Here is a 14,196-nt window from a genome sequence, read left to right as displayed (position 1 = left end):
TCTAAAAAGATGTGTTACTACCATCGGTATGCAACAGTAACCATGTATTTAAGAACTCCAGCAAAATACTGTACACAGGAGCCTATTGTCTTCCAAACACAGGAATATCAAACTCATATGGGTTGAAGAGACAAACTCTTCATGCAGCAGATGCCCAGAACCACACCAAAAATGTTCACAGAAATCCCCACTTCCAATTGCCACCACTGCACTAAGCACCCCCTTGTAGCTCTCAAAACCATAACATCTAAGCCACCTTTCCCACTGCCCAAACTCCTCATCCTAAACATCCTTGTCATCAAAATATTCCCTTCTACTTGTTTCAGGCCATCACTATCCAGTCTACATCCTGCCTCCCAGGCTGCAAATGTAACTAGAAATCCTAGTTCTTGGTCTGCTCCAATTCACTATAATGCACTCCATCCTCCTAGACATCTGGGTTGTTTAATAGAAGGAAATAGGACTGATGCGGAGACATAAAATATCAGCTATTGCCAAGTCACTACCTTATCCTAAGGGCATCAGCGTCCCAGCCCCGAAGATGCTTCATTAATCTGTGTGGAATACACAGAGGCATTGTGGAGCCCATTAAGGACCTCAAAGGGCCTGAATCCTAATTGCAGTGACCAGCCTCCCCTCCCACTAAAGAGTTAACTGGAAGTGAACTCTGTCTTGACTGGCAGGCTGGTGAACTCCAGGGTTCAGCAAATCATCACACCAGGCAGGTGGGACCTAGAGAGCTGTTGCCAGGAAGAAGAGAATTCTTTGTTAGAGAAGAAGCTAGGCGGGAGGTGCATAGAAGGATATGTGGCCATGGAAGTTGGGGGCAGGAGGATGACTGCAGCTCTTGGAAGATAGAACTGCAGGGGCTTGATTCTCAACCAGAGTCTGGCTAGTTCAAGGAAAAAGGAAGCCAAGGCTAGTGGCTTCGGAAGTTTAGGGCAGGAGAAACTGGTTTAGTAAGAGTTTGCATTAGAATTTCTGTTTATTTGGGGTGTGTGCTTTTGCATATTCCTGATACTGTTCTATTATTGTTTACCTGCAATGTAACTAAAATAAGAAACACTAGCTTATGCCCATCCTACCTAGGGAGTTGCAAATTACTCTATAAACATTTAAGCGTGCATTAAGACAACCTATTTTTGGAACCTACTAAGTATTTTTAACTGTATTTAAAAGCTGAGAAAGCCTCAGATGGAAGCAGTCTATAGTGATTGAATAAAACTTTTTTTAAAAAGTTATTTTCTTTTTACAAGCCTCTCTGAGTTGGGTTGTAACTCAGGAAAAGGGGACCCGAAGGGGGGATTTATTTGGTGCAAACATACCCTCAAACTTTCAGCAGCTATCAGTTTTCTCACCACGTGCAGCCCTGCACGTGGAAGATTTTTCTTATCCAATAGCAAAATAAAGAGAGTTTTCCCTGGGATTCCACCCCAAGCCCAGGGAGGTTCAAGCTCTGTTGATAAAAAGTGTGGCGGCGGCAGCATTTGAACCTACCAATAATACAGAATAGTTTTAGGAGAAGACTAGCCAGGTAGGTCGAGCAGGATGATTCAGCATTTCTTTCCCTCATGTGAGCTTGCTCTGAGACAAAGGCTTTAATCCACTACACCAGTGATTCTCAAACTTGGGTCCTAGGGTGTTATTGGACTTCAACTCCCATAATCCCCAACCAAAGGCCACTGAGGCTGGGGATTATGGGAGTTGAAGTCCAATAACACCTGAGGACCCAAGTTTGAGAATCCCTGCACTACACTAATGCTCATCATCATGATGGAAAAGCAGGAGCTTCATTTTTAAGTTTAATTAAGGCTTTTATGGTGTTTCATTGAATTTTAATAGTATCTCAATTATGTCTCTGTTTTTAAATCAGTTTGATAGTGCCTTGTTTTAATTTGTTGTAAACCACCTTGAGGCTATTTTAGTGAAAGGCAGTACACAAGTATAAAAATAAAAACAAACATGGTTGCTCTTTTAGTCTTTAAAACGTCCAGCCCTGTAGTAGCACTGAATCTCAAGGCTATTTCCAGCCTTGCTATTTCTCATCAGGAATGATCAAGGTGTGCCTATCTCAGACTGCAGTCTTCTAGTCTGCCTGTCCCTGAAATTTAATCCTGCACAACTTCCATGTCTTCCCCTTCTAAAACAAGAAGGGGAGGCTAGCAGACATTCCTGTTCCCAACTGACATATATAAAGCATTGGGGAAGAAAGGCCAGTCTCTCTGCCTCTTGCCCCATGCCTACAGATCCTAAGGCTGCTCTTGGTTGCTCCTTTTTTTTAGAATATGAACACTATGGGGCACTCTGCCCCCGCACCCAAGAGCTCTAAGAGAAGGTAGTTATAAAGTGGGTCTTTTAATACAGAAGCAGTGACCTGTTTGAGCACAACCTACCTGTAGCATTGCCAGCATTGCTGAGGGACATGCTGCTAGCCATGGCTTCTACAAATATTTCAACACCAGCCGTATCTGTTCCCACTACAGAAGCCTCTGTTAGAAGCAAACTCTGTCCCATTGATAGATTCTCACTAGCAATGCCATGGCTGTCTTCATTTTCTGCGTCTGCTGGGCCAGGTAACACCAGCTCCTGGCAAAGAGAGTTCATCTTGTCTCCTCCTATAGCCTCTGTTGTCACGGCTCCTGCACTCATTGCCTTTCATTCCTCGGTGTGGTCTTGAACCATGACACAAAGAGGGCACCGCTCCTGTTAAAAACACACCAAAAAATGGTAACGTTGACCACCTGGACTTGGCAAGCAAGCATGGATTTCTTCAGAAGAAATGGATAATAGGTGGATTATCAATACCCAGTTTCAGTTACTGATATTTATTATTACTTAGCAGTTTGTACTCATGTCGGCTTAGCAGAAAGCTCAACAGTACAGTACAGGATGGGATGGAAGGAAGCAGGAACAGTGCAGTAGCAGTTTATTAAAGGGTAGATCCCAATGCATTTTGAGTGAAGACTCTTCTTCAGGGGACTACAACATATAAAATCTACCAAAGAGGATAATAAGAAATAGTTATAAAAGGAACTATATGAAACTACACACAATTGGGGTGGGGGATAGATAAAAGGAAGCCACAATTATAACCATATAAAAAGAGAGGTATTGATAAATAACTTCTCACAAACAGACTCTTATTGAGGATAAAACATCTCTGGTCAAGAATAATGTTGATATTACAGAACTCAAGACCAAATTTGCTCAAATACAAGAGGATTTGATAACATTTTCAGAAGAAATTAAAGAATTCAAGTTTTAAAAATCGCTCCTGCCTGATATAGGTGCATCCCATAGTCTGGGGAAGATACCAGCGGGGATTCGAACTGGCAACCTCTAGCTTGCTAGTCAAGTTATTTCCCCACTGCGCCATTAGGTGGCTAATAGATAAATTAGACATCACCAAAAAAAATTGTTTCATTTGCAGAATCTGAAGAAACATCTGATTTGTCTCATCACAATGAAGCTACATCTTCTACACAGAACAGAATTGTCTCTCCACATTCCAGGCCCAGTTCATCTTCTTTTTTAGAGTCAACAAGGGAGGTACAACCCCAAAGAAGCATCTTGTCCCAAAAAGGCCAGAGACGTCCTCCGGATACTTACAGCCTTCGAATGAAGAACAAAAGGAGGATAAACAAAGGGATAATTTACAAATTATCAGATATCACCCTTTCTGAAGCACAATGTAGAAAAAGTATCTTTTGTACCTACTCTTAGATATGACCCCTTAAAGATGCAGATTCATTTAAATAGGCTTGTATGAACTTTAAATCCAAGGGGTTTTTTCCAAGGATCAAAATGTAAGCAATATCACTCCCTATACCTCCTTCAAACCTGTTTCTACGTTTATTCCTGCAAGTATTTTATGTCCGGCAGTACAACTGTGTGAAAAAAAATGGTGCTAAAAGAATTATACTATTTAGAACAAGGCACTATCTTTCCCTAGTCTAATATTATTCAGGAAGAAAAACCAGCTTTAGAACAGTTGTGTAATAACCAACATATAATTATTAAACCATAAGGATGTAGCCATAGTCATGCAAAATAGAAAAGATTATGAATAGGAAGTTTACCATCAATTAAGTGACTCTACCTTTTATTCTTCATGTCCTAAAGATTCTACTTCAGATATTAGTACTTTTATATGTCTCTCTCTGGAAGAGGGTTTATCTTTAGGGTATATCACTCAAGCTGAACATGGTTTCTTGTTGAATAGTGAACCCCAAGTACCTGTTTTTTATGTTCTTCCCAAGGTCCACAAAAATATACAAAATCCCCCAGGTAAAGCCATTATCTCTGGTTATAATTCTGTTTTGGAGCCACTGTATGAGGATTACTTTCACATACCAAAGTATGTGGATTACTTTTGTTACACAGTTGCCATCCTACATTCAATATTCTATGCATTTCATGAATAAACCTAGAGAGATGGGTATATGGCCTAGATTGAGGGTATTTTCTATCTATACCCGAGATCTAGGCCACCACCATCTTAAGTGGCGCAGCGGGGAAATGCTTGACTAACAAGCATAGAAGGTTGCCGGTTCAAAGATGCTGAAAGGCATCATCTCATACTGCGCAGGAGGTGGCAATGGTAAACCTCTCCTGTATTCTACCAAAAGAAAACCACAGGGCTCTGTGGGTGCCAGGAGTCGAAATAGACTTGACGGCACACTTATCTTTCAATCTAGGCCACCTACCTGTTTCATTCTGGAATTGGCTGCTTTACTGGCAGTGGCAGCAGCTCCTCTAGGCCCCGCTAGCAGTCCCCCCAGCACTATGGGCCAGCTACAGTCTGGTTCTGGACTCCATGTGCCATTTGCATGATCTCTGCTCCTGTGCAGAGATCATTTGTGTGACCACCATTTGACCTCCACCACACATGCACAGAGGCTGGAACTGACCTGCGCTGCCTAGAAGAGCTGCTGTTGCCAAGGAACCACTGCACCACCGGTGGTAAGGTGCCCTCTTGGCCGCCCCCCCTTCAAACCCTTTAAAGTTAGGGACACCCTTTACTTGTAAAGGGGAATCCTTACAGGGTTCCCCTTTACAAGCATAGTCACCTGAATCAGGCCAAACCAGTTCGATCCGAACTCAGACTGGCCCCATGGGGGGGTGTCCAATCTGAGCTTGAACCGGGTGGGTTCGAACTGAACCAGGTTTGATTAGAACTGATTCTGCACACCCCTACTACAACATATACCCTAATGCCCTGATAAAATCTTGTTATTAAAAGAGGTCAGATGGATCCTTAGATTGAACTGCCTAGCCCCTAGGGGCCTTAATGAGAATCTTGATCTTATAACATTAATTCTGTTAGTATAGTTATACCTGTTTCTGTATGGTCAGCAAGGTATTATGTTTACCACAAAAAATTTGGTTTTTCCATGGACAGTCCATTCTATCTTAGTCATAAGTTAGTTGGTATTTTGCAAACTTCCTTTGTAAGGGTTAAGTTAGTTTCATTGGCTGCATTTGCATGTAACGTGGAACCATGGGTCCAATAGATCCGTGGTTCTACTCTCCCCCCTCCATGCGAATTCAAGACTGCAGAGAGGAGGGGGATCTGGCTGCATAGGCTTCCTTCTTGTCAGCCAATAGCAGCTGGAGTAAGGAAGGAGCTTCCTGCCTCAACTCTGGTTTCCAAAGAGCAAGACTGCCGTGCCGTGTTCGGATGTAATGCTGGCACTGCAGAACTGGAGGTACAGATAGCAAAACTGACTACAAAACAAAAGGTACAAATTGGAGTCTGATGAGGGAAACCTTGGGTCCATTTTCCATCTGAACTACGGTTGCACTCATTCAAATGTACACAAATTTTAACCAGAGGCTCCTTCCAACTCCAGTTTAGTGTTAGTGCAAATGTAGCCATTGTGTTTCACTCATGGTCTGCTGTTTTATTAATTAGTCCATACACGTCTCCTTACCTTACATAATATGAGGACTTCTTCCTTACTGAATAGCTAAGCGGCTTACAAGTTGAGTATTCTGCTTTGTAAACCATTGTGAGATACTTTTTATCTCCTACTCTTTTGTAGTTTTTATTTTTCTATACTTATCTATATGTGACAAGGTTTTATATCCTTGTCATTTGTATGTGGGCTAGCTGCCCCATGTGTTGTATTCACCTTGGTGTAGCTAATTTGAGTATTTTTGTTACATTGTTTAAACTTGCCAGTTTGCAAGACATTTACTATTATCTGTGGTTTAGTTTGCTTTAATATCTTTGCTTGAATTAGTTTATAAAAAGCTATTTATCATAACCTTGGTTTAGTTAATTTTTATATCTTTGCCATGCTGTTTTAATCTGCTAATCTGTTTGCAAGAAGTTATCTATTGATACCTTTCTTGTCTTTCTACTTGAGGTATATCTTATTTCCTTTTTTTATAAGGTTATAATCATGGCTTGCCTTTATTTTTTAAAAATTGTGTGTAGTTTCATATACAGGCAAACCTTGGCATTCACGGACACACTATCTACGGTTTTGTGTATCCACTGTTGGGTAATGGGCACCTGACCTCGGCATACACAGTTAAAACCAGCACACAAAGGGTTAAGACCCGCATATACATGGGTCGGGGTGGGCAGAAATGACCTCCAACCTCCATTTTGTGGCTCTCTCTCTCTCTCTCTCTTTTTTAAAGTTTCAAAACCGTATTTTTTCATGAGGGGAAATTGATTTTAATACTTGGGGGGGGAGCATTGCTGGAGTGCTAGGAGCCTGCAGACCACAGTAGGGCACTTAATTTTGTGCCCCCTGCCCCATTTTGACCGCGGTTTCCCGGCCTCCAGGAAGCTAACTCCCATGATACCATAGACCTAATGTCTCAATATCTGCTGTTTCCTTATCCATGGTAATGGCGGGGAACAGAATCCCCACGAATACCAAGGGTTTCCTGTAGTTACTTTTATAACTATTTCTTATCCTCATTGGTATATTTTATATGTTGTAGTCCCCTGAAGTTGTCGGGAGCCCCTTGTGCCCTGTGATCATGGTGACCTTGGATCTAGCCTCAGAGGTTGGGCCGTCAAGCTAATCTCCTTTCAGATGCCTGTTTGTGACACAGGCTGCCTGTCCGAGAGCTCTTGCCCCTCGGTCCTTAGTTCCTTGAGCTTCCACGCGCTGGGCAGCTCTCACCAGTCTAGCCCCTCATCATCGGCCGGCCAGTCTTTATATACTGTCAAAATCCCACGGGTATTCTCGTGAGAGTTCTCAGTCTCACCGGAACTCCCGTGAGACATCAAGATCCCATGGTACTTCGGCACAAGTTCTTATGATCCCACTCCTGGGTCTCGCAAGATTTCACCATTTGCGCCTGATGCTCCTTCGGGCAAGGAGGGGAGCCAGAGAGGGCAGAATGAGCCCGGTGGGGGGCTTATCGCAGTGTTCAGAGGCAAAGCAACAGCCTCCGGACGCCAAAGAAGGGGACTGTCACAGGTGCCCGCCGCCTTAGTTAGGTGAGCAATGGCGACAGGACCCTGACAAGAGTCTTTACTTGAAATGCATTGGAAAGGATCTACTTTTTAATAAACTAGTACAGAGTGGGAAAAGTGAAAGAATCCACTAAAGTTTGTTCTCCACAGAAGAGAGTCAGAGATAAAATATAAAGTTACAGTGACTGAAATATGCTAAAATCTTAAACCCAGCAATCACTCCACTAGAATATTTCAAGACTGAATAAAAAAGACCTTTGGTAGAGTTAAAATGGGACAAATAGAGGTTTTTAATAGAAAATGAGGTTATAATCACATGAATGAGTCAGAGAGAATTGATGGGTTGAAACCTCCTTTTTACTAATAACTTCAAATTTGGAATTGAGGGTGTGGCCAAGATGGCGACAAGCTAGCACTACGATTCACTAGCTCCTGCCTTTAAAATGGATTTTTCTTCATTGGCGTTGAAAATCTCAAAAATGAATCACACTAGTCTTAACCATGATAAATAAAGGCAAGAAGAGGAAAAACAGGAACAGCCCAGACGCCCAACCAGCCAAGGTGGGGAAGCAGATGAGGATCAACTCCTTCCTTCCCATCAACGGAGCTGTGAGTACAACTTTTATACTCCCTACTGAGAACAGATTTACAGTCCTGGGCAACGGGGAACCCTCCCTCACCCCTCAAAAGTCTGCTACAAAGCGAGACTGCATTACATCAGGCATCTCCTAAGAACTCCATCTAAGAACTCCAGCCTGGGAAACCCCCTGGAGCAGAGAGAAAGGAGATCTAAAAGGGCCAGATGTCTCCCTTGCCACCCCCACGAATTGCTACCAGAATACCTTGGCAATGTAGGTATTTTAATCACCTTTTAACCACACAAACTGTCATTCGAATTTTGGAGCATCTAAACATAAAAGCAGCAAAGCTAGATAAGCCCAGGCATGCCTTTGATGCATTTATAATATGAGACAACTGTTGGAACCACAAGAGCAATGGCTGGTCAATGTGCCCTCCAAAGAATCATTTGAGCCAACTGCACCAGAAACCTCCTGAGAGACTTCTCACTCTGATTCCGTGGCCCCATGCATTCAATCCACCACTCCTCAAGAATCCCCACTGGGAACCTCTACACAGATCCCTGCTAATGTAATCACAGACTGACACTCAAAAGACCAGCATACGGTCTCCCTCCTGACCTGAAGTGTGGCAGGTTGGCACTCCAGCTGCAGGGATGCCTCCTTTATAGACTTCACCTCCAGATATGATGTCATAATGGTGAAGGAAACCTGGACATCCAAGAACCTCACATTCAACAGCTTCAGCTCATACTCATTGAGAGTGGAAGCCAGGGAGGGAAGGGGCAGACCTAAAACTAGACTGGGAGTATTGGTCTCTAACACCCTGCATGCAACATCAGTAAGACTCATTTAAGCAATATGCCATGGCTGTAACAATTCACTTCAGAATCTGTACCTTGCTAGTAATGAACATCTACCTAGCTCCACTGAGGTGGAAATCCCAGGTCAGGAAACTGTTGTCTGATCTGGAAAGCTACTTAACTGACCTTATCTCTCTCTACCTTCCCCAATGCGTATACAGTAGCAGGCGTCGAACTTAATGCCAGACTAAGCCTTGATGACAATACTTGTCTATATGCATGCTATCAGTGCTACCTGCCTGACCCAGAATAGATATATTCCCCCTCACACGCCACTTGGACAGTAAGTCAAACTATGCAGGACTCTGCCTGGCCCAAATGGGTAATAGACTCAGCCTCCACATCCTAAATGGCGCTTTAGAAGATGTTCACCCTACCTTCTGGGCTGGGAACAAAATGAGTGTCATTGATTATGTAATACTCTCTTGAAACCTGCTCCAATCCACAGACCACTTTGAGGTCATCCCCCAGTTTGACAGTGACCACTTCCCAGTCTTCCTACGCCTAAAACCCTTTGTTCAGCAGCCCCATGCCGAGGCTCTATACCAACCATAAATTCTACCAGCGGGAAGAGTCTGCCAAATCAAATGGTCCCAACTGGACAAAGCAACAACGGAGTAGGGACAAAGCAATAAAAGAGAACACTTCCAACACATCCACCTTTCCCTGCTCTCAGCAGAACCCTCCAACACAGTCCTAGAGAGCTACAGCAACCTAGTGCAGGAATTACAAAAGCAACTAACTCATGAAGACACTCCTTGCCTCAAACAGCACCTGCACCACTCCAAATCATGGTTTGATTCTGAATGTGGAAGAAGAAGAAGAAGAAGAAGAGCAGCAGCAGCAGCTCATTGCCAACTACACTGCTTACAAAGCCAATGCAGGATCAACGTCTGTGCAGAGCAGAAGAGGCAATACAAACAACTTCTCAAACACAAGAAAAGAGATGACATGGAAGTCACTTGGTCACTCACAACTCATCCAAGCAGTCAGAACCAATGACCTGGCCCTATTCTGGCAAATCACCACAGATCACCCCAGCAACAACCTAACACATCTGGACAGCTGCATTCCACTAGAGGTCTGATAAAAGACCCTTTAAGGAATCACACAGAGATGAAGTAGGGGATCACGGATGCCCTTGGCACGATAGAGAACCCGCCTGCCTAGCCACCTGCAGAAGACAAGGATCTATTTATTGATGCATTTATATACCGCCTTTCATTAAAAACAATCACAAAGTGGTTTACAAAAGTTAAAAAACATACAATAGAATGACAATAAAAATATTAAGCTAAAAATATAAAAACAACCAAATTCAAAATCTATAAAATACAAGCATAAAAACGACGCAACAGGTAAAAACACATAGAAGCAGCAATAAAAACAATTATGTAAAAGCCTGGATAAAAAGCCAAGATTTAACAAGCTTTCTAAAAGCTGTGATGGAGTCCGAGGAGTGAATGGCCACGGGGAGAGCATTCCAAAGTCTGGGGGCAGCAACAGAGAAGGCCCTGTCCCGAGTGCACGACAGCCGGGCCTCCCTCATTGTCGGCACCTGGAGCAGAGCCCCCTCAGATGTCCTCATCAAGCGGGCAGCAACCCTTGGGAGCAGGCAGTCCCTCAGATACCAGGCCCAAACCGTTAAGGGCTTTAAAGGTCAAAACCAGCACCATGAATTGGACCCGGAAACGAACTGACAGCCAGTGCAACTCTTTCAGAATGGGTGTGATGTGCTCCCAACAGGCAGCTCTGGATAAAACCCTAGCTAACCTAGTGCGTTTTGCACTAGCTGCAGTTTCCGGATATTCTTCAAGGGCAGCCCCACGTAGAGCGCATTACAGTAATCCAGCCGCGATGTGACTAAGGCATGGGTAACGGTGGCCAGATCTTCGCAAGATCTTTCTTGCCTTCGCAAGAAAGGGACGCAGATGGCGCACTAGCCAAAGCTATGCAAAGGCACCCCTGGCCACTGCCTCCACCTGAGCTTCCAAAAGCAGAGCCGGGTCCAGTAGTACCCCCAAGCTGCGTACTTGCTCCTTCAAGGGGAGTGCAACCCCATCCAGAACTGGTAAAAACTCCTCATCCCAATTGACTCTCCTATTGACCAACAGTACCTCTGTCTTGTCCGGATTCAATTTCAGTTTATTAGCCCACATCCAACCCATCACGGCCTCCAGCCCCCAATTCAGGACATCCACGGCCTCCCTAGGATCAGGTGACAAGGAGAGATAGAGCTGCGTGTCATCCACATATTGCTGACAACTCAGTCCAAGTCCCCGGATGACCTCTTCCAGCAGCTTCATGTAGATGTTAAACAGCATGGGGGACAAGACCGAACCCTGCAGGACCCCACAGGCCAATGGCCATGATCTTGCAACTAAGATCTTGGAAGGCTCCTGGTGAAGATCTAATCTCCGCTAAGCTAATAAAAAATAATTCAACATGGTATTGATAAGCATGGTCGCATTCCTAGGGACTGGGGGGCCACTGTTCCCTGTAAAAGAGAATCCCAAATGTTGTTGACTACAGTCCCCAGAATCCCTAGCTACAGTGGGCTTTGACTGAGGATGCTGGGAGTGGTAGTCAACAACATCTGGGATTTTCTGTTACAGGGAACAGTGCTAGGGGCTAGTAGTTATTTTTTCCATCTTCAAAAAGGATAGGAGGGATGACTTAGCAAATCATAGACCTATCAGCTTGCTCAGCACAATCAGGAAGCTCTACGCCAGACACCTATGTTTGAAACTAAAAGACTACTTGAAACAAGAACACTGGCTAGTGGAGATCCAGTCCAGATTCAGGGAGGGACAATCCACCATTGACCAGTGCCTAGTACTCCAGCAGCTAATTGAGAAATATGCCATTCACAACACAGTCTCCCTGTATGGTGCCTTCATAGACCTCAAGTCTACATTTGACTCCATCTCACGAGCCAAATTGTGGGGGAAACTGGAAGCCTCTTCGATCGACTGGTGCCTTCTCATCCATAACCTTCATGACAGCACATCCCTGAAAGTCAGCTGCAACTGCCAAGGTCATCTGTCAAGCGCTGTCCCTACCTGTAAGAGTGTCAAACAAGGTTGCATACTTGCCCTGCTTCTATTCAACTTCTACATAAACACCATGGTGGGCCACTTAAACATCCTGGACTTTTATCCCTCTAAGCTGGCAGAGCAACACATCTCCATTCTGTTTTATGCAGATGATGTGGCAATTCTCTCTAGGACCCTTATAGGACTTAGATCCCTTGCTCGATACTGTAAAGAGGACCACCTAGAAATAAACTACCATAAAACCAAAATCATGGCCTTTGCCAGAAGACTAAAGACACACTCCTGATCAAAAACGGGAACATAATCAATCAGGTCTTATGCTTCAGATACCTGGGGCTGGTCTTTCATGCATCGAGCACCAGGAAGGCCTGTGGCAAGTATGTTGCCCAAAGCGCCCAGGGGAGTGCTGTCACCATCTTAAAATTCTTCCAGACAGAAAGCCACTACATACCTGTGGCCCTCAAACTATCTGAAGCAAAGTTGCTGGTGCAACTTCTCTACAGAGTCCAGTTGGGCCCCTTCTCCAACATCACCCCTTTGGAGCCTGTCCAGTACAAATTCCTAAGAGCAGTATTCCAGGTACTCTGCTGCATCTCCAATGCTGGTTTACGACTGGAGGCAGGCCCAGTGAAAGTGGAGGCCAGAGTATGGTTGTCCATACTCAGTTTTTGGCTAAGACTATCCTTCTTCCTAATGGCCAAGGCCCCTTAATGTTGGAGGGTGTTTACCAATCGGTGGTAAAAACCACCCTAATGTTGGAGGATGCTTACCAAGGAAGCGAACCCTGCTGGCAAAACTAATACCACTTGGGGTCTCCCCGCACCCCCAAACTACTTTCCCTGGATTAAGAGCAGGATATAAATGCACGGCATGGGGATGGGAACAGAAAGTGAAAATGAAATGCACGGCATGGGGATGGGAACAGAAAGTGAAACCAAAAGTGAACAGAACTTATTCATGCAGTCCTGGGGAAACCATTTCTGAGTGTATCCTCCATTGTTGAAGGGAAACACCTATCATGGCAATAGGCCATAAAAGAGACCCGATTTGGGAATCTTTTAATCAAGTTCCTGTACATGTGAGTAAGAAAGGCATGCGTGCAAAATGCAAACAGTGCAACAACGAAAGGCAAAGCCTGGTTGCCTGAGTGAAACAGCATTATGAAAAAGTGTGTACCAATTATAGTGTGTAGCTACCTTCTAAACATTACATCTACCTCTAAATATGTATTTATACTATATTAGACAACTTCTATGTACTTTTATATAAAATGATGATTAAATAGAATCTTCCAGACTAGTAATTTGAATTATTAAAAATGAGCCCTTCTGTGAAGCAATTTAAATCATGATTTAAATTGATTTGTTTTAATCAAATCAACCCTTCCCCAGTCTTCTCTTCTCTAGGTTAAACATACTCAGTCCTTTTAATTTTCCCTCAGAGAGCTTGTTATCCAGATCCCTGAACATCTTTGTTGTTCTCCTCTGAATCAGTTTCTGTTTCTCTACATTCTTCTCAAAGAAGTGGACACAGTACTCCAGATGAGCTCTGACTAGTGTAGAAGAAAGTAGAACTATTAGTTCTTGTAACTTGGAAACTATGGTCCTGTTGCTGCAGCCTGAAATCACATTCGCCACTCCCCCACCCCCTTTTTTTGCAGTTGCCTCACACTGCTGACTCGTATGCAGCTTGCAAACCTGAGATTCTGCTCTTATGTATTACTGCCAAGTCAGGTATCTCCTATCCTAAAAATGTTGGGTTTTGTTTGGTGATGGGTGTGTGTGTGTCAGCCTAAGTGGAAAACTTTGCATTCGTCTCGGTTGAATTTCATGTTATTAATCATAGACCTATCATTTTTCCTGTCTTTAGCTAGGTCTCCTCGTTTTGTGTCATCTGAAAATTTGATGAGAATTCTATCTACTCAATCATCTGAGTCACTGATAAGACTAGCAGATTTATTTATTTTTAACAAACCCATGTTAGCATCTACTAATCACTGCACTGTTATCAAGATGCTTACAAACTATGGTTTTCTAATCTGTTCTAATATCTTCCCTAGCTTCAAAGTCAGAATGACTTGTCTGCTGTTTCTGGGATCCTTCATTTCCCCCTTTTGAAGATTGGGACATTAGCCTGTTTTGTAACACCTCACCAATTTGCCAGGATTTTTCAAAGATAAAAAACAGAGGTTCTGAGAGCACATCAGTTAGGCTTTTTTTAATACCCTAAGATGCAATTCATATAGTTCTGCAGATCTG

At 43.6% G+C, this 14,196-nt stretch overlaps 1 protein-coding gene across 8 annotated transcripts in view; it reads right to left on the bottom strand.

Moving 5' to 3' along the window:
* ZNF142 (zinc finger protein 142) overlaps window positions 1-14,196 on the bottom strand; it is a 43,208-nt gene that overhangs the window by 26,266 nt on the left and 2,746 nt on the right. For 6 of the 8 annotated variants that reach the window (XM_053283548.1, XM_053283552.1, XM_053283547.1 and 3 more), the window contains exon 2: window positions 2,394-2,703. In XM_053283548.1, coding sequence (XP_053139523.1) covers window positions 2,394-2,649 — 256 coding nt within the window. In that variant the 5' untranslated portion in view covers window positions 2,650-2,703. Of the gene's footprint in view, window positions 1-2,393; window positions 2,704-8,640; window positions 10,288-13,355; window positions 13,417-14,196 lie in introns of those variants that run through there. The other 2 variants (XM_053283553.1, XM_053283549.1) reach the window with 2 other exon arrangements.

This window comes from Hemicordylus capensis, chromosome 1 (assembly GCF_027244095.1).
Source record: "Hemicordylus capensis ecotype Gifberg chromosome 1, rHemCap1.1.pri, whole genome shotgun sequence".
In the NCBI taxonomy this organism is placed as follows: domain Eukaryota; kingdom Metazoa; phylum Chordata; class Lepidosauria; order Squamata; family Cordylidae; genus Hemicordylus; species Hemicordylus capensis.
Note: the sequence above shows the minus strand (reverse complement) of the source record. Positions and strands in the feature narration are given on the sequence as shown.